This window comes from Kogia breviceps, chromosome 2 (genome assembly GCF_026419965.1).
Source record: "Kogia breviceps isolate mKogBre1 chromosome 2, mKogBre1 haplotype 1, whole genome shotgun sequence".
Taxonomy (NCBI): domain Eukaryota; kingdom Metazoa; phylum Chordata; class Mammalia; order Artiodactyla; family Physeteridae; genus Kogia; species Kogia breviceps.
The window spans coordinates 151,373,582-151,397,877 of NC_081311.1; the positions used below are offsets into that span (position 1 = coordinate 151,373,582).

The following is a 24,296-nucleotide window of genomic DNA, read 5'->3' on the forward strand; positions in this document are numbered from 1 at the left end:
CATTTCTTTCAAATGTGTTCTTCCTTAGAATTTACACTTTGTTAAGGCAGTTATTCTAAGGGTCCAACTAAAACTTTGGAGTCATCATAATTCCCTCTTCATTGTCCCTAAGCCATCAATCAGTCATTTCATCTACAGATTCTACCTCATCTTTATATCTAGATTCTGTGCTCTTCACAGATGTCTACTATATTATTTCAGCCCTTTATCATTTCTGACCTGCTATTTTACAACAATCCTTCAGTCTCTTTGCTTACATTTAAATATAATTTTAATTTTACTCTATAGAAGTTATACTCATTTTATGCCCCAAAATTTGTAGCAGATGATCTATAAGTTTAATTAGCAGATTTTATAGTGCTTAGAGGGTATTATAATAGATATGGAAATTTTTAGAAGTTAGTAATTTTTATTGTACACTTAAGGTAGCTTTACTTACCGAGAAAGCACCTATCCCTTTGAAAGGAACTTTCTCAAAGAATTTTTATGACTTCACAATTTCTTTTTTCTCCATTCAGTCCCTATGACAAACTTTCCCTGAAAGATCTTAATCAGAAATAACACCAGGCACCAGTAGATGGCAGTGAAAAATAAGCAGAGACGTAGAAGGTATTTCATTACTCAGAAAATGCTGTTTCTACTTCAGTACTGAATGAGAATTCACACAGCCCAGTTTGCCTTTGTTTTTCACCAAAAATCCTGAATATCAGTCACATACATTTGATTATGAGAAGCTGCAGAGAAATTAACACTGTACTTTGCATCCAAAAGTTTATATTCTAGTATAGCAACTAAGACAAAGAAATACTCAAGCATGTGAATGATATGAAAGAATAAATTTAAGACAGTCATATAGGCATATATACTACTGTAGACAAGTAAACATATATACATATATTGAGGCTCAGTGATTCCCATTCATGACAAATGCTGCCTAGATAACAGTGTACATGGATTACTTTTAAGAAATTATAAAACATTAAACTGTACCAATAATATTTTAATTTTTTTATTCAAAGGCTCCTCAGGATATTTGGTGTTTTAATACTGCTTTAATTCATGAAATAAGAGGTTCAGTGTTTGGGTAAAAAGAGCTGAGCCCTGGTTTAAGAAATGTGTTTCCTGGATTCTAGTTTTGGTTCAACTACTTATTAACTCCAAGTTTGGACAAACCACTTTATCTCTCTGTACCCTGATCAACTCCTTTGCTCAGTGGTAAAACTATCTCTTCTTTCTACTTCATCAGGTAGTTATGTAGACAAAATGAGATAACATGTTTAAAAAACAGAAAAAAAAAACATATGCAGGCAACAGAAATCAAGAAAGTGAGAAATTTTGTAGGACAGATGACATAGTTTCTTTAAAAAAAGATAGCAAGAAAAAAATACAGATGGAAGGGTAATCTATAGATTAAAAGAGATATTAGAGAGAGGGGCTTTTGAGTTATATTAGCTAAAGGCAACGTGTGGACTTTAGATTTTGATTTGAACAAACAGACTGCAAAAAAATTTATGAAACAGTTGGGGATATTTAGAACACTGAGTGTATATTTGATATTAAAAAGTATTCAATGAAGGGGAATTGTTTTCAGGTATGTCAATGGTATCTACAAAATGAAATGTCTGGGATTTGCTTGAAAGTAATTCAGTGACTAGGATGTGGGGGAAAACGAAATAAAACAACCAAAAAAAGGGAAAAAGTAATAATCTAGGGGCTGGAAGTGGTTGTTAATGAAATAAGACTGTGATATCTTATTAACTATTGGAGCTGAATAAAATGGACAAATTAGGGTTTGGTATAGTATTAAACTTTTTCTTTTCTATTTGAAAATTTCCATAATGAAGTTTTTAAATAACTAAGTTTAATTTTTAAAAAGCAACATATTGGGGCTTCCCTGGTGGCGCAGTGGTTGAGAGTCCGCCTGCCGATGCAGGGGAAACGGGTTCGTGCCCCAGTCCGGGAAGATCCCACATACCGCGGAGCAGCTGGGCCCGTGGGCCATGGCCGCTGAGTCTGCGCGTCCAGAGCCTGTGCTCCGCAACAGGAGAGGCCACAACGGTGAGAGGCCCATGTAATACACACACACACACACACACACAGAGCAACATATTGACTTTATAATGAAGATATTACCGAACTTTTATGCAGAACCGCAAATGACAAATTTATAATCATCTCTTTGCCAGATATAAATCTGTTTGCTGAATTAGGAAAGGTAGGAAAATTACTACAGGATAAAGATGGAATTGGTTGGCACTAAGTAGGACTATTTTGGAAGAGAATATGTGCAATTCATTTTCCTATCATTCCTCCCTCCCAGCTTGGAACCTGAGAGCCATTTCACTGTTTAGAGCCTGTGTAATTGGCTCAAGCTGTCAGAATGCTTGAAAATTATGATGCTGTTTCCTCACTCAGGTCATTAAGACTGAATTCTCAGACAGAAAGAATTGACTAGAGATTGTCTAGTCGAACCAGACTAATAAAACTAAAGACTGATGATACACAGAAGTCTCACCATCTTCTGCAAGGGTGACCTGAGGGGCAGGGTACATCATCTCCCTAAAGTGACCTTCTCTGCTGTTCCTAAGGGCCATTTCCTTGCCTGGCAGCGCCTAGCCCGTGTCCTTGATGGATACCACAGCTTTGAATTGCCAGCCATCAGTGCCTGCTCCTCTCAGGGATGCTCTTTCCTGAACTGAATCTCTCTTTCCGGCCCTGGATCAATTGATCTCTTTCTCTCTCTGCAGCCCAACAGTTCGCTGTTATTCTCTCAGTACTGCTTCTATACAAAAACTTGTGTTTATGAGAAACAACTTTTTCCCTATAAACAGCACTTTAAGAGAGTTTTGTGTGTTGTGCAGCATCTATTCAAATAAGACGATTCTGAACACCTTTGAATAATATTATTCATTTAAGAAACATGGTATACAGTAAATTGTTGTAAAATTAATGTATGGAATGGACTCACATGGATTCTAGTCTGGGATATATTCAATACAACCCCCGTCCCCTCAACTCCTTCCTTCTGTGTTCTAAGGCAGAGCACAGGCTTCCCCTTGGCTTCGGATGTGCTTCCATAGTCCTCGGAGTCACAGTTTTTCTTACCCTTGCCCTGTCTTCTTGAGTAGCGCCCATCATTCCTTCCTACTTTACAAGAATTTAGTTCTCGAGGGAACCTAGGAGCAACTCTCAAGATTCTTTGCATGTCCCAGCCATGAGGTACACATGCACACATACAAATTGGGCCCAGAAACATTCTTAGGTAAGCCATCATGCCCCAAGTTGGAGGCACAAATTCAGTCCTACTGAGTCTAGTAGCTTTTAAAAAGGAGATTCCCTTGGTTTGAGAGGAGAAAATTGGGAAGGATTCAAGCACCTACACTTTTGCTGTAATATTATTTTCAGATTTCACAACAGTCTATGAATAATTATTTTTAAAGACTATGAAGAGAAAGTTCTGCTCACATCAGGAGGTGAAAACTCCAATGGAAATAGTGGGGATAAAGGGGTCAGAATGAGTAGGATCTCTGCAACAGAGACCAGTGGTTTGGAAGTCTGTTTGAAGGAATTAGTGATAGTGGTAATTTGATAATGATCACCTGTTTCCTCTTGCAATACAAAAGATTAAACTGGGGTGGTACTTAATAGGTAATACTAACATGGTAAAGATCAATTTGAAACAAAATTATCTCCAAAAATCTCTTACGCATTGAAAAAATTATTGGCTGGGATCAGCTAAGGAACAGATTCACCTAAGCACAGCCTTAGTGTTTCCTACAACTGCAGTCCTATATCCAAATCAGTTGCAGCCCCACTGGTCGCATGAACACCAGAGGGGATGATCCATAGTCACGGTGTTACCACTTTCCGTACTCAGTCCAGCTCCAGCAAGGGACACATCACCCACTAGTTTGGGGGGCTTCTGCTTCTTCAGGCTCTAGAAATTGGGGAAGGAAATATCTGCTTTATCTACTGTTGACCTGGTGTTTTGATTTCCGAATAGTTTACAAGTTCTGCTGTTCAAGAAGTTCAGGCAAACCTATGAACTACTACCAGTCCGTGAGTTAGAACAAAAATGTGCCTGTCAAAGCAACAGACTCTAGATTTATGTCTTTCTATGCAAGACCACTACTGAAGGCCTACATGCTTGGTCTTGCCAATTGAAAAGTCAAAGAAATCTAATTTAGTCTAAATGGGTATAGGAATGAAGGTAGTCATTTGAGATTTAATAGGCAAAGATTATCTTAGGAGTTAGATGCCTGTCAGTTGAACTAATGATTAGTAGAAAGCTAAGACATACTCTTTCACTATAATCTCAGGTGTAAGTGTAACAAATATTTTAAAGGGCCACTATTTAGTGAACATGAGAGAAAACTAGAGTAAAAATAAAAAAGGATAAATAAGTATTAAAAGTTGAAAATTACCTAGAAAGTAAGGATGGAGAGTTGAAATATTATCTCAGAAGAAAAAATGTTAGCAATGGGTAGTAGTTCTAACTTCTCCACCTTTTAGAGATTGTTTAATGCTGCTGTGAATATCTCTGACACTCTGCTTTCAGTTCTTTGGGATATTTACCTAGAAGTGGAATTTCTGGATCATATGGTAATTCTATTTTTAATTTTTTGAGGAATCCCATAATGTTTTCCATAGTGGCTGCACCATTTTACATTTCCATCAACAGTTCACAAGGGTTCGAATTTCTCTAACTCCTCACCAACCCTTGCTATTTCCTCTTTGATAATAGCCATCCTAATGAATGTGAGGTGATACCTTTTGGTTTTGATTTGCGCTTTGAGTGTTTTAATTATTACATTTTCCATACAAAAATATTTTGTGGAAGTTGGCTAATTTATATTTTCATATTTCATTTCATAGTATTTTCCCACCTGGATTCATCCTTCAAACTCAAACTCTGTCTTCCTCTATGAAGCTTTTGCTGACTTCTTTACTCCACATTGATTTCTAAATTTCTATAAATATCTCAGTCTCTACCACATAATTTAGCATTTGTTTATAAGAAAGCATAAGCTTTTATTCAGCACTTTACTATTCTGCAATTATTCTATATGTTTTCTTCCAAAGTAGATTGTTAGATCTTCAGGAGCAAAATAAATTTGTTTTTTACTTATGACCCTCAAGAGTCACTAGCGTATTTTAGGGGGCTAAATGCTTGGCATTCATTTAGTTTGCATGACTTTCTACATGTGAAATTTGAGAAGTTTGTAAAGTATTTTGGCCTTATAGAACTGAACAATACTTAGATGTGTTTAAATCTGCTATATAAAATGTCAAATGTATAAACAACAAGCACAGGGAACTATATTCAATATCCTGTAATAAGCCATAATGGAAAAGTATATGAAAAAGAATACACACACACACACACAAACACAAATATATATCTGAACCACTTTGCTCTGAACCAGAAACTAACACAACATGTAAATCAACTACACTTCAGTAAAAAAAAAAATAAAATGTCAAATGTCAAAGCCATTATCTAATGAAGCATGTTTTCCCTTTTTTAAAAAATAAATTACAACAGTATAATCATGCCTTCTAGCACCAAGAATCAAATAACTTTAGTTGCTCATTATATCAATTACATAATAACCTTAGCTGCTTAATATATCAGTTATATTGCCTGCTATGCTGAGTTGATTTTTTACATTGCCTTTGCTTTATTCTCTGTCTTACTTCTTCCAGGTAACTGTATCCCTTTCTCCCCTTCTGTCCAACTATCTTTAGTCTTTCTCTCTTGTTCACTACTTAAATTTTATGACTTATTTTCAAGTAAGTATTTTTTAATATTCTTCATTTGGGATAAAATATACAGTATATAAACTCAGTGGATAAATACCCATACACAGATCTACCCTACATGAAATGTGTTCCCTCAGAAGTGGGCCAATTCATCCATTATGGGATCAAGCCATAAAAATTGAATCCAAGCAGTAATTCTCAATTTAAAAAAAGAAAGTCTAGAGCCTCATTTTCAGTCCTCCTTAATCATAACTACTTGGCAACAAACGTTGGCATTTCTTGGTGTGAATAAGCCTTAACATAAAAACTCACAGTCTCAAGAGTTAGAATTTAAGGGGGAAATGTATTCAGGTGGCCATTTATACACAGTATTTTTAAATACCATTTTGGCCAAATGAATGTCAAGTGGGTTGCTGTCAAGTGAAATTTTAAAAGCACATAAACATGTTGAACTTTAAAAGTTCAGCCCGGGGACTTCCCTGGTGGTCCAGTGGTAAAGAATCCACCTTACAATGCAGGGGATGTGGGTTCCATCCCTGATCGGGGAACTAGGATCCCACATGCTGCGGGGCAGCTAAGCCCACACACCACGACTACTGAGTTCACGTACCTCAACTAGAGAGCCCACGTGCTGCAAACTACAGAGCCCACATGCCCTGGAGCCTGCGTGCCACAACTAGAGAAGAAAAAACCTGCACGACACAGCTAGAGAGAAGCCCACGCTCCACAACAAAAGATCCCGCATGCCTCACGAAGATCCCACATGCCACAACTAAGACCAGATGCAGCCAAAAATAAATAAAATTTTTTAAATGGTGTGATGAATTGGGAGATTGGGATTGACATGTATACAGTGATGTGTATAAAATGGGTGACTAATAAGAACCTGCTGTATAAAAAAATAAATTAAATAAAATTCAAAAAAAAAAAATTTCAGCCCGGCTAGAGGTCATTATGTGTCCTGACACTATGGAGGGGAAAATAGATTTGTCCATGATGATTATATAGCTATTAACAGAATATTGGCCCAAACTGCTCCAATTCCATGTCTCATCTTGAAGATACTCTTCAAACTGGCCTCTTCTGTGAAATTTTCCTTGACATGTGAAACCTGGCTCCATTAATGACTACTATATTCTGCCTCTCACTTCTTTTCTGCTTAATAAATCCAGCATCCAGGCATACATATTATACACAGTGTTTTCTTTTGTTTTTTTGTTTTTTGCGGTACGTGGCCCTGTTGTGGCCTCTCCCGTTGCGGAGCACAGGCTCCGGACGCGCAGGCTCAGCGGCCATGGCTCACGGGCTCAGCCGCTCCGCGGCATGTGGGATCTTCCCAGACCGGGGCACGAACCCGTGTCCCCTGCATTGGCAGGCGCACTCCCAACCACTGCGCCACCAGGGAAGTCCTATACCCAGTGTTTTGAGACACTCAAATATAATATGGGTAAGACACTTCAAAAACAGGAATATAGTCATTATAAGATGCAATAAGACTTTTAGTCAGAATTTATAGAATCATGTTTTGTTTGCAACATGGGTATAAAACAGATGTTTAAAAGTAAAAAGTGCATCTCACATTTCAACAATGGATATTTAAAGTGTTTGTAAATTATATTTTGCATTTGACTAAGTACTGAAAATGTGAATTTTAAATTAAATTCTGAACAGTATTCTAGAGAATCAGAAAATTATTTTCTAACACTCACTGTAAGTTTAGGCCTGTCCACTTGTCTGTTTTTTTGATCTAGACTGCATTAACCTTGAAGGCTAGAACTGTATCAGCATTCAACACATTTTTGGAGAATAAATGAATGAAAGAAAAAATAGGTATGCAAGTCCACTTATAAGCAATTCTCACAAATGTATATAAACCATCAATGAACAATTGTTCTTTAAACTCTATGCTGTGATCTTTCAGTTTTCATTATAATTAACTGCATCAGCTGAAGTATGTGTTTTATTGAATTAACTATGTTTACACTACTGTAGTTGGTTATCTTCGTGAGAGGGGTTTGAGGGCGTGGAACAGGATAATATTTTGAAGTCCAAAAATAATGTAAAAGAAATATTCTTTTTTTCCCCCCAAAGTTTTTCATTAAAGGTGTTACCAACCCTGGTAGAATTGGTTGGTTTCTTTTACAGCTTCATGTTTGGTCCCTCAAATTAATGTCCCAAAAAGTTCCATCCATGGATTTGGTGTTTAACATATCCCATTTTTTGAAAGAACAGCTCTTTGCACTCCACAAACTACAGAGCTATTGACTTATACCAGTCCATCTGAAATGCAAGCCAGTTTCTTTCTTGATAAATTATAAGACTGTAATCTCAAAGTGAGTACATCTTAGGTTCAACTCTTCCACTAATGGAACACTGTGATCCTGTCATCCTTCCTTTGGCCTGCGTGAATAGGAATCATTTATGAGCTAGCTGTATGAGTTCAACATAACCAATATCATTCAACAAAAATTTATTGAGCACTTATAAGGTACAAGGCTTTGTTCTAGGCATTTAAGATAACAAAGTAAATTTCTTCATCTCATGAAGATTTGATTCTTTCAGTGAGAGATAGACAATAAACACTTAGCATAAGTAAATGTTATAGTATGTTACAAATATGTTATAGAATAGAGAAAAAGGTAGAACAAGGTAAGAGGGATTGAGAGTACAGGGGCAGCAGCAGGAGGGTTGCAGTATTAAATAAGGCAGGCAGGGAGAGTCTGCCTTTGAAGGAGACTATCTGTGGGTGGAGCATATCAGTAGTGAGAATAGCTAAAGAGCAGGCTCCAACACATGCTAGGCAAGTTCAAGAAATGGTAGGGAGGCTACTGTGGCTGGAGAGGAGTAAGCTACTGGAGAGTAGTAAGGTTTGAGGAGAAACTGAGAATTGGGAGCCAGACCATAGAGGGCCTTGCAGGTCATTATAAGCACTTTAACTTTTACTCAGCATGAAACTGTTAAATTCCAGAACCAAACAGAAGGCCCTAAAAACTTCCAGACAAGAAACACACATACACGTACACAAAAACACACACACTAAGTTACCTACAGAAGAACAAGAATTAGACTGTAATTGGAACTCTGGATATGTTGGAAAACTGTAAAGGAAAGACTTTCAAGTTCTGAGAGGAAAATATTTTTAACCTAGGCTTTTATACATACCTACCCAGACACAAATAGCAGGCAGGTAATAAAGATATTTTCTCGGGAATTCCTTGGTTAGGACTCCATGCTTCAGGGAGTTTGATCCCTGGTCAGGGAACTAAGATCCCGGGTGTCATGTGGCATGGCCAAAAAGAAAAAAAAGTTTCCTTAAAAAAAAATAATAAATATTTTTGTCTCTTAGGCAGTTAGCTGATGGTATGCCTCCACTAAATGAAGGCATTTAAAAAGTGCATTGAGATCCAAGAAACAATGGCTCTGACCCAAGAGAGCAGTGAAGCAAAATCACAAGACAACAACTGAACAAGAAGATTAAAGATGACCAGGTCAGATTGGAGCCAGGAAGTGAGGCCCTGAGAAAGAAATCTCTGAGGAGGGAGGGGCAAGTATAAGGGCACATTCATGTCTGGGAAAAAACAGAATATATAGGAAGTAAGTAGTGGGGTGTAGAAATGAAGAATGCACTCAAACTCTCTCCTTTGAGTAATCACAGCATTAAAATTAGAGTAAGGGGACTTCCCTGGTGGTGCAGTGGTTAAGAATACACCCACCATTGCAGTGGACTCCGGTTCGATCCCTGGTCTGGGAAGATCCCACATGCCACAGATCACCTGAGCCCGTGCACCACGACTACTGAGCCTGTGCTCTAGAGCCTGCGAGCCATGACTATTGAGCCCATGTGCCACAACTACTGAAGCCTGGGTGCCTAGAGCCCAAGCTCCGCAACAAGAAAAGCCACTGCAATGAGAAGTCCACACACTGCAATGAAAAGTACACGCACTGCAATGAAGAGTAGACGCTGCTCACTGCAACTAGAGAAAGCCTGCACACAGCAACAAAGACCCAACACAGCCAAAAATAAATAAATTTCTTTTAAAAAAAGAAAAAACTAGAGTAAGAAATATAAGTCTAGCCCACCACTTGGCTTTTCAGTGAACTATTTTTTTATTTTTTATTTTTATAAATTTATTTATTTTTGGCTGTGTTGGGTCTTCATTGCTGCACGCAAGCTTTCTCTAGTTGCGGCGAGCAGGGGCTACTCTTTGTTGCAGTGTGCGGGCTTCTCATTGCAGTGGGTTCTCTTGTTGTGGAGCATGGGCTCTAGGTGCATGGGCTTCAGTAGTTGCGGCATGCAGCCTCAGTAGTTGTGGCTTGCGGGCTCTAGAGTGCAGGCTCAGTAGTCGTGGTGCACAGGCTTAGTTGCTCCGTGGCATGTGGGATCATCCCGGACTAGGGCTCAAACCCATGTCCCCTGCATTTGCAGGTGGATCCTTAACCACTGCACCACTGGGGAAGTCCAGTGAGCTAATTTTTTAAATAAAACATAGAAATAAAAATAATTTGTCATGAAAATGCAAATACTGTCATTGATTTTCAGATTAACAATGCAAAAATAAATATACACTGATCCAAATAAAGGGAAGGGTAGGAGCACTAATGTCCTTATCTCCCAGAGAGAAGATAGACTCTGTAGTTCAGGGGTTTCAAACTCACATAGCCCAGTAGGCAAAGTAAATGAGGGCAGTTAGAACATGCCCTATCTAAATGGGGCAGCAGCAGCTCCTTAGGTCCAAAGGATTGTTGACATGAAGAAACAGAGACCCAGAGATTCCAATGTACCAATAAAAGCCTGGAATTTTATGAAAAAGCTTTTAATGTTGACAACTACTTTAAAACATTTTACAATATTAATAGGACCAAACAATGCCAGATCCAGCCCAGGGTTTCCAGCTTATGACATTGCTATAGCAGATGGACAAGAAAATGAAGGAAAGTGTTTGAAGGTACAGAGTTAACCTATGGAGAAGCTGAGCTGGCAGCAGCCACTTTAAAACATGGGAGGTCACTCTTGCCATTTCTATTTAACACAGTATTGGAAGTCCTAGCCATAGTAATCAGACAAAAAGAAAAAGAAATTAAAAGCCTCCAGATTGGAAGGGAAGAAGTAAAACTGACACTATTTGCAGATGCCATGATACTACATATAGAAACTTCTAAAGTCTCCACCAAAAAACTATTAGACTTAATAAAAGAATTTAGTAAAGTTGCAGATAGATGATTAATATACAGAAATCTGTTGCTTCTCTATACACTAAAAATTAAATATCAAAGAATTCAAGAAAAAAATCACATTTACAGTTATATCAAAAAGAATAAAATACCTAGGAATAAACTTAACCAAAGAGGTAAAATACATATATGCTGAAAACTGTATAACACTGATAAAGGAACTCAAAGAGGACTCAAAGAAATGGAAAGATATTCTGCTCTTGGATTGGAAGAATTAATACTATTAAAATGGTATACTATTCAAAACAATTTGCAGATTTAATGCAATCTCTATCAAAATGTGCAGGACATTTTTCACAGAAATAGAATAATCCTAAACTTTATATGGAACTGCAGAAGACCCTGAATAGCCAAAGCAATCTTGAGAAAAAAGAACAAAGCTGGAGGTATCATCCCCCAAGACTTCAGACTTTGCTACAAACCTAAAATCATCAAAACAGTATAGTACCCGCACAAAAACAGGCACATAGGTCAATGCAAGAAAATAGCGAGCCCAGAAATAAACACATGCACTTATGGTCAATCTATGACAACAGAGGCAAGAAGATACAATGGAGAATGGACAGACTTTTCAATAAGTGGTACTGGGAAAACTTGACAGCTACATGTAAAAGAATAAAATAAGAAAATTTTCTCCACAATATACAAAAGTAAACTCAAAATGAATTAAAGACCTAAATGTAAGACTGGAAACCATAAAACTCATAGAAGGAGACATAGGCAGAACACTCTTTGACATAAACTGTAGCAATATTTCTTTGGATGTCTTTTTAGGCAAAGGAAACAAAAGCAAAAATAAACAAATGGGACCTAATCAAACTTAAAAGGTTTTGCACAGCAAAGGAAACCATTGACAAAACAAAAAGACAGCCTGCTGAATGGGAGAAAATATTTGCAAATGATATGACTGATAAGGAGTTAATATCAAAAACTACATAAACAGGAGCTAGGAACCAAGATGGCAGAGTAGAAGGACATGCTCTCACCCCCTCTTGTGAGAACACCAGAATCACAACTAGCTGCTGGACAATCATCGACAGGAAGACACTGGAACTCACCAAAAAAGATACCCCACATCCAAAGACAAAGGAGAAGCCACAATGAGACGGTAGGAGGGGCGCAATCACAGTAAAATCAAATCCCATAACTGCTGGGTGGGTGACTCACAGACTGGAGAACGCTTATACCACAGAAGTCCACCCACTGGAGTGAAGATTCTGAACCCCACATCAGGCTTCCGAACCTAGGGGTCCGGCAATGGGAGGAGGAATTCCTAGAGAATCAGACTTTGAAGTTTGGTGGAATTTGATTGCAGGACTTCAACAGGACTGGGGGAAACAGAGACTCCACTCTTTGAGGGCACACACAAAGTAGTGTGTGCACTGGGACCCAGGGGAAGGAGCAGTGACCCCAGGGGAGACTGAACCAGACCTACCTGCTAGTGTTGGAGTATCTCCTGCAGAGGCCGGGGGTGGCTGTGGCTCACCATGAGGACAGGAAATTGGCAGCAGAGGTGCTGCGAAGTACTCCTTGACATGAGCCCTCCAGAGTCTGCCATTAGCCCACCAAAGAGCCCAGGTAGGCTCCAGTGTTTGATTGCCTCAGGCCAAACAACCAACAAGGAGGGAAGCCAGCCCCACCCATCAGCAGGCAAGCAGATAAAGTTTTACTTAGCTCTGCTCACCAGAGCAACAGCCAGTTCTACCCACCACCAGTCCCTCCTATCAGGAAACATGCACAAGCCTCTTAGATCGCCTCATCCAGCAGACGGCAGACAGCAGAAGCAAGAACTACAATCCTGCAGCCTGTGGAACAAAAACCACATTCACAGAAAGATAGACAAGATGAAAGGGCAGAGGGATATGTACCAGATGAAGGAACAAGATAAAACCCCAGAAAAAAATGGCAAATGAAGTGGAGATAGGCAACCTTCCAGAAAAAGAATTCAGAACAATGACAGTGAAGATGATCCAGGACCTCGGAAAAAGAATGGAGGCAAAGATGGAGAAGATGCAAGAAATGTTTAACAAAGACCTAGAAGAATTAAAGAACAAACAAACAAACAGATGAACAATACAATAACTGAAATGAAAACTACATTAGAAGGAATCAATAGCAGAATAACTGAGGCAGAAGAACAGATAAGTGACCTGGAAGACAGAATGGTGGAATTCACTGCTGCAGAACAGAATAAAGAAAAATAGAATGAAAAGAACTGAAGACAGACTAAGAGACCACTGGGACAACATTAAACTCAACAACATTCGCATTATAGGGGTCCCAGAAAGAGCAGAGAGACAGAAAGGACATGAGAAAATATTTGAAGAGATTATAGTCGAAAACTTCCATAACATGGGAAAGGAAAGAGCCACCCAAGTCCAGGAAGCACAGAGAGTCCCATACAGGATAAACCCAAGGAGAAACACACCAAGACACATAGTAATCAAATTGGCAAAAGTTAAAGACAAAGAAAATTATTGAAAGCAGCAAGGGAAAAATGACAAATAACATATAAGGGAACTCCCATAAGGTTAACAGCTGACTTCTCAGCAGAAACTACAAGCCAGAAGGGAGTGGCATGATATACTTAAAGTGATGAAAGGGAAGAACCTACAACCAAGATTACTCTACCTGGAAAGGATCTCATTCAGATTCAATGGAGAAATCAAATGCTTTACAGACAAGCAAAAGCTAAGAGAATTCAGCACCACCAAAACAGCTCTACAACAAATGCTAAAGGAACTTCTCTAAGTGGGAAACACAAGAGAACAAAAGGACCTACAAAAACAAACCCAAAACCATTAAGAAAATGGTCATAGGAACATACATATCGATAATTACCTTAAACATGAATGGATTAAATGCTCCAACCAAAAGACACAGGCTTGAGGAATGGAAACGAAAACAAGACTCATCTATATGCTGTCTACAAGAGACCCAGTTCAGACCTAGGGACACATACAGACTGAAAGTGAGGGTATGGAAAAAGATATTCCATGCAAATGGAAATCAAAACAAAGCTGGAATAGCAGTACTCATATCACATAAAACAGACTTTAAAATAAAGAATGTTACAAGAGACAAGGAAGGACACTACACAATGATCAAGGGATCAATCCAAGAAGAAGATATAACAATTATAAATATATATGCACCCAACATAGGCGCACCTCAGTACATAGGCAACTACTAACAGCTATAAAATAGGAAATTGACAGTAACACAATAATAGTGGGGGACTTTAACACTTCACTTACACCAATGGACAGATCATCCAAAATGAAAATAAACAAGGAAAAAGAAGCTTTAAATGACACAATAGTCCAGGTAAATTTAATTGATATTTATAGGACATTCCATCCAAAAACAGCAGACACTTTCTTCTCAAGTGCGCATGGAACATTCTCCAGAATAGATCACATCTTGGGTCACAAATCAAGCCTCAGTATATTTAAGAAAACTGACATCATATCAAGCATCTTTTCTGACCACAATGCTATGAGAGTAGAAATGAATTACAGGGAAAAAAACGTAAAAAGCACAAACACATGGAGGCTAAACAATACGTTACTAAATAACCAAGAGATCACTGAAGAAAACAAAGAGGAAATCAAAAAATACATAGAGACAGATGACAGTGAAAACACGATAATCCAAAACCTATAGGATGCAGCAAAAGCAGTTCTAAGAGGGAAGATTATGGCTATACAAGCCTACCTCAAGAAACAAGAAACATCTCAAGTAAACAATCTAACATTACACCTAAAGGAACTAGAGAAAGAAGAACAAACAAAACACAAAGTTAGAAGAAGGAAAGAAATCATAAAGATCAGAGCAGAAATAAATGAAATAGAAACAAAAAAAAACAATAGCAAAGATCAATAAAACTAAAAGCTGGTTCTTTGAGACAATAAACAAAATTGACAAACCATTAGCCAGACTCATCAAGAAAAAGAGGGAGAGGACTCAAATCAACAAAATTAGAAATGAAAAAGGAGAAGTTATAACAGACACTGCAGAAATAAAGAGCACCCTAAGAGACTACTACAAGCAACTCTATGCCAATAAAATGGACAACCTGGAAGAAATGGACAAATTCTTAGAAAGGTATAACCTTCCAAAACTGAACCAGGAAGAAACAGAAAATATGAACAGACCAATCAAAAGTAATGAAATTGAAACTAATTAAAAATCTTCCAACAGGGCTTCCCTGGTGGTGCAGTGTTTAACAATCCACCTGCCAATGCAGGCGACACGGGTTCAAGCCCTGGTCCAGGAAGATCCCACATGCTGAGCAGCAACTAAGCCTGTGCACCACAACTACTGATCTGGTGCTCTAGAGCCCACAAGGCACAGCTACTGAGCCTGTGCTCTAGAGTCCGTGAGCCACAGCTACTGAGCCTGTGCTCTAGAACCCGCGAGCCACAACTACTGAGCCTTCATGCCACAGCTACGCAGCCTGTATGCCACAACTACTGAGCCCGTGTGCCTAGAGCCCATGCTCTGCAACAAGAGAAGCCACCACAATGAGAAGCCCGTGCACCGCAATGAAGAGCAGCCCCTGCTCACTTCAACTAGAGAAAGCCCATGTGCAGCAACGAAGACCCAATGCAGCCAAAAATAAACAAATAAATTAGTTTAAAGAAAATCTTCCAACAAACAAAAGTCCTGGACCAGATGGCTTCACAGGTGAATTCTATCAAACATTTAGAGAACAGCTAACACCCATCCTTCTCAAACTCTTCCAAAAAATTGCAGAGGAAGGAACACTCCCAAACTCATTCTATGACGCCAGCATCACCCCTATACCAAAACCAGAGAAAGATACTGCAAAAAAAGAAAATTACAGACCAATATCACTGATGAATATAGATGCAAATATCCTCAACAAAATACTAGTAAACAGAATCCAACAACACATTAAAAGGATCATACATCATTATCAAGTCGGATTTATCCCAGGGATGTAAGGATTCTTCAATATATGCAAATCAATGTGATATACCATATTAAAAAATTGAACAATAAAAACCATATGATCATCTCAATAGATGCAGAAAAAGCTTTTGACAAAATTCAACACCCATTTATGATGAAAACTGTCCAGAAAGTGGGCACAGAGGGAATCTACCTCAACATAATCAAGGCCATACACAACAAACCCACAGCAAACATCATTCTCAATGGTGAAAAACTGAAAGCATTTCCTCTAAGATCAGCAACAAGACAATGATGTCCACTCTCACCACAATTATTCAACATAGCTTTGGAAGTCCTAGCCATGGCAATCAGAGAAGAAAAAGAAATAAAAGGAATACAAATTGGAAAAGAAGAAGTAAAACTCACTGTTTGCAGATGACATGATACTATACATAGAGAATCCTAAAGATGCCACCAGAAAACTACTAGAGCTAATCAATGACTTGGGTAAAGTTGCAGGATACAAAATGAATGCACAGAAATCTCTTGCATTCCTATACACTAATGATGAAAAATCTGAAAGAAATTATGGAAACACTCCCATTTACCATTGCAACAAAAAGAATAAAATACCTAGGAATAAACCTACGTAGGGAGACAAAAGAGCTGTATGCAGAAAACTATAAGACACTGATGAAAGAAATTAAAGATGATATCAACAGATGGAGAGATATACCATGCTCTTGGATTAGAAGAATCAACATTGTGAAAATGACTATACTACCCAAAGCAATCTACAGATTCAATGCAATCCCTATCAAATTACCAATGGCATTTTTTATGGAACTAGAACATATCATCTTAAAATTTGTATGGAGACACAAAAGACCTTGAATAGCCAAAGCAGTCTTGAGGGTAAAAAAAGGAGCTGGAGGAATCAGACTCCCTGACTTCAGACTATACTATAAAGCTACAGTAATCAGGACAATATGGTACTGGTACAAAAACAGAAACATAGATCAATGGAACAAGATAGAAAGCCCAGAGATAAACCCATACACCTACAGTGAACTAATCTATGACAAAGGAGGCAAGGATACACAGTGGAGAAATGACAGTCTCTTCAATAAGTGGTGCTGGGAAAACTGGACAGTTACATGTAAAAGAATGAAATTAGAACACTCGCTAACACCATACACAAAAATAAACTCAAAATGGAATAGAGACCTAAATGTAAGACCGGACAGTATCAAACTCTTAGAGGAAAACATAGGAAGAACACTCTTTGACATAAATCAGAGCAAGATCCTTTTTGATCCATCTCCTAGAGTAATGGAAATAAAACCAAAAATAAGCAAATGGGACCTAATGAAACTTCAAAGCTTTTGCACAGAAAAGAAAACCATAAACAAGACGAAAAGACAACCCTCAGAATGGGAGAAAATATTTGCAAACAAATCAACGGACAAAGGATTAATCTCCAAAATATATAAACTGCTCATGCAGCTCAATATTAAAAATACCAACAGCCCAGTCCAAAAATGGGCAGAAGACCTAAATAGACATTTCTCCAAAGAAGACATACAGATGACCAAGAAGCACATGAAAAGCTGCTCAACATCACTAATTATTAGAGAAATGAAAATCAAAACTACAGTGGGGTATCACCTCACACCAGTAAGAATGGGCATCATCAGAAAATCTACAAACAACATATGCTGGAGAGGGTGTGGAGAAAAGGGAACCCTCTTGCACTGTTGGTGGGAGTGTAAATTGATACAACCACTATGGAGAACAGTATGGAGGTTCCTTAAAAAACTAAAAATAGAATTATCATATGATCCAGCAATCCCACTACTGGGCATATACCCAGAGAAAACCATAATTCAAAAGGACACATGTACCCCAATGTTCACTGCAGCACTATTTACAATAGCCAGGTCATGGAGCCAACCTAAACGTCCATTGACAGATGAATGGATAAAGATGTGGTACATATATACAATGGAATATTACTCAGCCATAAAAAGGAACAAAATTGGGTCATTTTTTGAGATGTGGATGGATCTAGAGACTGTCATACAGAGTGAAGTAAGTCAGAAAGAGAAAAACATATATCGTATATTAACACATATATGTGGAACCTAGAAAAATGGTACAGATGAACCGGTTTGCAAGGCAGAAATTGAGACACAGATGTAGAGAAGAACACCAAGGGGGGAAAACGGCAGGGATGGGGTGGGTGGTGTGATGAACTGGGCCATTGGGATTGACATATATACCCTGATGGGGATAAAAATGATGACTAATAAGAACCTGCTGTATAAAAAATAAATAAAATAAAATTCAATAATTCAAAAAAAACAAAACAAAAAGAGTCATGTACCACAATGTTCATTGCAGCTCTATTTACAATAGCCAGGACGTGGAAGCAACGTAAGGGTCCATCAACAGCTGAATGGATAAAGAAGATGTGGCATATACATACAATGGAATATTACTCAGCCATAAAAAGAAATGAAATTGAGTTATTTGTCATGAGGTGGATGGACGTAGAGTCTGTCATACAGAGTGAAGTAAGTCAGAAAGAGAAAAACAAATACTGTATGCTAACACATATATATAGAATCTTAAAAAAAAAGGTTCTGAAGAACCTAGGGGAAGAACAGGAATAAAGACACAGACATGGAGAGTGGATTTAAGGACACAGGAAGGAGAAGTGTAAGCTGGAGAGAAGTGAGAGAGTTGCATGGACATATATACACTACCAAATGTAAAATAGATAGCTAGTGGGAAGCAGCTGCATAGTACAGGGAGATCAGCTTGGTGCTTTGTGACCACCTAGAGGGGTGGGATAGGGAGGTTGGGAGGGAGATGCAAGAGGGAAGGGATATGGGGATATAAGTATAGGTATAGCTGATTCACTTTTTTATACAGCAGAAACTAACATAACAGTGTAAAACAATTATACTCCAATGAAGATGTTTGAGCAGAAGACTTGAATATACATTTTCTACAGAAGACATACAAATGGCCAACAACTACATGAAAAGGTGCTCTACATCGCTAATCATCAGAGAAATGCAAGTCAAAACCACAATGAGATATCACCTCACACCTGTCAGAATGGCCATCATAAAAAGACCACAAATAACAAATGTTGGCAAGAATATGGACCAAAGGAAACCTAGTAAACTGTTGGTGGAAATGTAAATTGGTGCAGAAAAATGTATGGAAGCTCCTCAAGAAACTAAAACTAGAACTACTATATCATCCAGCAATTCTGCTCCTGGGTGTATATCCAAAGAAAACAAAAACACTAATCCCAAAAGATATATGTTCCCTAATGTTCTCAGCAGCGTAATTTAAAACAGCCAAGATATAGAAACAACCTAAGTGTCCACCAACAGATGAATGGATAAAAAAGATGTTTTATATATATATATATATATATATATATATATATATATATATATATATACACACACAATGGAATATTTCTCAGCCATAAAAAAACCAATAAAATTCTGCCACTTGCAACGACATGGATGGAACTAGAGGGTATTATGCTTAGTGAAATAATTCAGACAGAAAAAGACAAATACTGTATGTTATTACTTATATGCAGAATCTAAAAAACAAAATGAAAGAATACAAACAGACTCACAGATATAGAGAACAAACTAGTGGTTACCAGCAGGGAGGGGGAGAAAGGAGGGACAAGATAGGGGTAGGGAATTAAGAGGTACAAACTACTATGGCTAAATTAAATGAGCTACAAGGATTTATTGTACAATACAGGGAAATATAGCCATTATTTTATAATGTCTTTAAATGAAGTATAATCTATAAAAATACTGAATTACTGTGTTGTACACTTGAAACTAAATATAACACTGTAAATCAACTATGCTTCAATTAAAAAGAAAAAATAAAAAAAATTTTAAAAACAGGAGGGCCATCTATTAAAGTCAAGCTAGGGGACTTATATTAAAGCTACTTTGGCATTGCAAGCACGCTGCTAGTGTTTATTTCAGAAAAGGGCTATCAGAAATTATGGGAGCTAACGTTCCTAAGTGCCAACGTGGAGAACAGTGATAAAACCATTGGGAAGAAGGAGGAAGAGATAAGTTATAAGTGTGCAAGTCCCCAGCAACAAAGACCCAATGCAGCCAAAAATTTAAAAAGTTAAATTAAATAAATAATAATGACCTTTTGGAAGCTCAGAGGTTGAAGAGGAAGTTGTTGACAGCCAGCAGCAGTAAAGGCAATACCAGATTGATGGATCCACAGTAAGCCTTCTGACCCCAGCACCCCTTAGATTTTCTCTAAGAAATCTCCAAAGGAGACCCATGAAAGAAAGATAACTTTCTCTGAACTCAACCTGGAGTTGCCCCAAAATTTCTGCTGAGAGTAATTGGACTAAGAAAAGAAATATAATGAACCAGACACTCCTCCTCCACTGCACACATCTAGCAGATCTGAGCTGAATGAGGGGAGAAGCATTAATTGGATGAGAACAGGGGTTTTGATACTGTATGGGAATTGGGACATGTGATGAACAGTCTGGAATAGACAAAAGTCTCTTGTAATCTAACAGCTAACAGAAAAGCTATGGAAATATTCTAATGTTTTCATTTAAGAACTAGGAGGAAAAATGAATGTAGAAATCAAATCTAAAATTACAAAAGGAGAAAGAACAAAATAAATAAATAAATAAGTGTGCAAGTCCTTACCTATCATAATAGGAAATCAAATGCCAATGTCTAAATTAATATATTTTTAAAGGCACTATAAGCATGTTACTTAAATACTTGAGGAAGAATTCAAAAAGAGAAGTAAATTTGAAAAATGGTCGTTGCAATGTATAACAGAACTACTTCTGCATTTATCTTTTGTCCAGCAACCCTACTTCTAGGACGTTTACACTGAAGATATACCTCAACAATATGAAAATACATGGGCACAAAATTTGTCGCTGTAGCATTATTTGTAATTGCAAAATACTATAAACAACCTAAATGCTCATATGTAGGAGATGGGTTTTATAAACTATAGAATGCAGTCTCAATAGAGTAATAGATAGCTGTGAAAAATTTTTTTAAGTTTATTTCTTTTTTTTTTTGCAGTACGCGGGCCTCTCACTGTTGTGGCCTCTGCCGTTGCAGAGCACAGGCTCTGGAGGCACAGGCTCAGCGGCCATGGCTCACAGGCCCAGCCATTCTGCAGCATGTGGGATCTTCCCAGACTGGAGCACGAACCCGCGTCCCCTGCATCGGCAGGTGGACTCTCAACCACTGCACCACCAGGGAAGCCCCTACGTTTATTTCTTGAGAGGAAGCTCATATAAACAGATATGGAGTGAGTTCTAGATATACTGTTAAGTGAACAATGCAAAGTTCAAAAGAATATCTGTAGTATGGTATCTTTGTATCTTTGTCTAAGAAAGAAGGGAAAATGTGAAATACATGTGCTTGCTTATTTTTGCAAAAAGAAACACAGAAAGGATAAATAAGAGATTAATGCAATCAAGACAGTATGGTACTGGCACAAAAACAGAAATATAGATCAATGGAACAGGATAGAAAGCCCAGAGATAAACCCATGCACATATGGTCACCTTACTTTTGATAAAGGAGGTAAGAATATAAAATGGAGAAAAAGACAGCCCTTCAATAAGTGGTGCTGAGAAAACTGGACAGCTACATGTAAAAGAATGAAATTAGAACACTCCCTAACACCATACACAAAAATAAACTCAAAATGGATTAAAGCCCTAAATGCAAGGCTAGACAGTATCAAACTCTTAGAGGAAAACATAGGCAGAACACCCTATGACATAAATCACAGCAAGATCCTTTTTGACCCTCCTCCTAGAGAATTGGAAATAAAAACAAAAATAAACAAATGGGACCTAATGAAACTTCAAAGCTTTTGCAGAGCAAAGGGAACCATAAACAAGACAAAAAGACAACCCTCAGAATAGGAGAAAGTATTTGCAAACAAAACAACTGACAAAGGATTAATCTCCAAAATTTACAAGCAGCTCATGCAGCTCAATATCAAAACAGAAACAACCCAATCAAAAAATGGGCAGAAGACCTAAACAGACATTTCTCCAAAGAAGATATACAGATTACCAACAAACACATGAAAGGATGCTCAACATCATTAATCATTAGAGAAATGCAAATCAAAATTACAATGAGGTATCACCTCACACCAGTCAGATGGCATCATCAAAAAATCTACAAACAATAAATGCTGGAGAGGGTGTGGAGAAAAGGGAACCCTCTTGCACTGTTGGTGGGAATGGAAATTGATACAGCCACTATGGAGAACAGTATGGAGGTTCCTTAAAAAACTAAAAATAGAACTACCATATGACCCAGTGATCCCACTACTGGGCATATACCCTGAGAAAACCATAATTCAAAAACAGTCATGTACTACAATGTTCACTGCAGCTCTATTTACAATAACCAGGACATGGAAGCAACCTAAGTGTCCATTGACAGATGAATGGATAAAGAAGATGTGGCACATATATACAATGGAATATTACTCAGCCATGAAAAGAAATGAAATTGAGTTATTTGTCATGAGGTGGATGGACGTAGAGTCTGTCATACAGAGTAAAGTAAGTCAGAAAGAGAAAAACAAATACTGTATTCTAACACATATATATGGAATTTAAAAAAAAAAAAAAAAGGTTCTGAAGAACCTAGGGGCAGGACAGGAATAAAGACACAGATATAGAGAATGGATTTGAGGACATGGGGAGGGGGAAGGGTAAGCTGGGATGAAGTGAGAAAGTGGCATGGACATATATACACTACCAAATGTAAAACAGATAGCTCCTGGGAAGCAGCCACATAGTACAGGGAGATCAGCTTGGTGCTTTGTGACCACCTAGAGGGGTGGGATAGGGAGGTTGGGAGGGAGACACAAGAGGGAGGGGATATGGGGATATATGTATACATATAGCTGATTTACTTTGTTATAAAGCAGAAACTAACACATCATTGCAAAGCAATTATACTCCAATAAAGATGTTTAAAAAAATTGAATTTACATGCAGCCACTTTCCCCAAAAAAAAAAAAAAAGAAAAGAAATTAATGCAATTGTAGACCTACAAGAGGTGTGGTAAGTGGGGTAGAAGGGATAGAAGAGAGAGCAACACTTCTTTAAATAAACCTTTTTGTACTTTTGGAACCATGTGATGTTCTACATATTCAAAAAATAAAATTAAGCCAACAAAGATGAGAGTAAAAACCCAAAATTGAATGCAAACAAATATAAATGAACCCAACTATACTTCAAATGAACAACATAACCAGACTGAAAGGGAATGGGGGTGACTAACCCAAGGAATTTTTAAACCTGATTTGACCATATGCCTGCAGTCTAGGGGAAATGCAAATAAATCTTGAACTCTTTTTAACTGTTTTGTTTTCAGTAGTGATATGGGTGTAGTAATTCTTAAACAATTATTTGTATATTATAGGAATGAACAAATGAGTTAACATGTTAGTGTTGTTGAGAGCTGGGATTGTCACTATAGAAGAAGGGAGGATAAAATATGAAATAAGTGACATCAGGGAAGAAGCCTGAGGGGTTGGATTGAATTAGAGGAATAGGTAAGTAGGTAGGTGGAGAGATAGACAGCTAGATAGATGAGCTAGCTAGATTAGCTAGGGTAGATGAGCTAGATTAGTTAGATTAGCTAGCTAATCCTATTGGCTCATGAGAGCTAATTGTGCATTTCTTTCCAGAGATGCATTCAGTGACTTCATAATGGTAGTTTGAAACCATCTATAGTGGGGGCACTTACACCATGGAAATTGGCAAATGCTAAAAATCAGGGTTTCCCACCCCTCCCAGCCTTGCCCATACTAGCTAGTTGTTAAATTTTTACAGTTACTGGATAGGCAGCTAGCTAGCTAGGTAGGTAGATTTCCCTAGTCAGGGAACTAAGATCTCACAAGCCAAGCAGCACAGCCAAAAAAAGGCGGGGGAGGGAGGGAGGGAGGGAGAGAGAGGTCAAGTGGGCTCTCTCTTACAGTAGTATGTGAACTGATAAATATAGGAGTGCTTAAATTATAAAATCAATATGTTGCAACAATACTAGTAAAGATTGGTTCAGGACATCATCATCGTGATACTAAATCCAGGAAGAAATTTGATGAGGAGCAGGAACATTTCCATGGTCTCAAAATCTCTCTCCACAAATTGCTTATTAGTTAAAAGAGGGGAAAAAGTAACTATGGGGAAGGAAGGCTGGGCCACACATTGACCAGGGGATTATATTAGCAACATGGAGCAGAGAGATAAAGTGTGTCTCCAGATAAAATGCTCTGAGAAGGAAATATTAGTTTAT

General features: G+C 37.9%; 1 protein-coding gene across 5 annotated transcripts in view; it reads left to right on the forward strand.

Moving 5' to 3' along the window:
• The window catches only part of DNAJC10 (DnaJ heat shock protein family (Hsp40) member C10), a 95,052-nt gene extending 72,563 nt beyond the window's left edge, over positions 1-22,489 (forward strand). For 2 of the 5 annotated variants that reach the window (XM_067026423.1, XM_067026424.1), the window contains exon 23: positions 21,045-21,316. In XM_067026423.1, the coding sequence (XP_066882524.1) occupies positions 21,045-21,287 (243 nt within the window). In that variant the 3' untranslated portion in view covers positions 21,288-21,316. Of the gene's footprint in view, positions 1-21,044 lie in introns of all 5 variants that reach the window. The other 3 variants (XM_067026421.1, XM_067026422.1, XM_067026420.1) reach the window with 3 other exon arrangements.
• Positions 22,490-24,296: the final 1,807 nt, after the last annotated feature.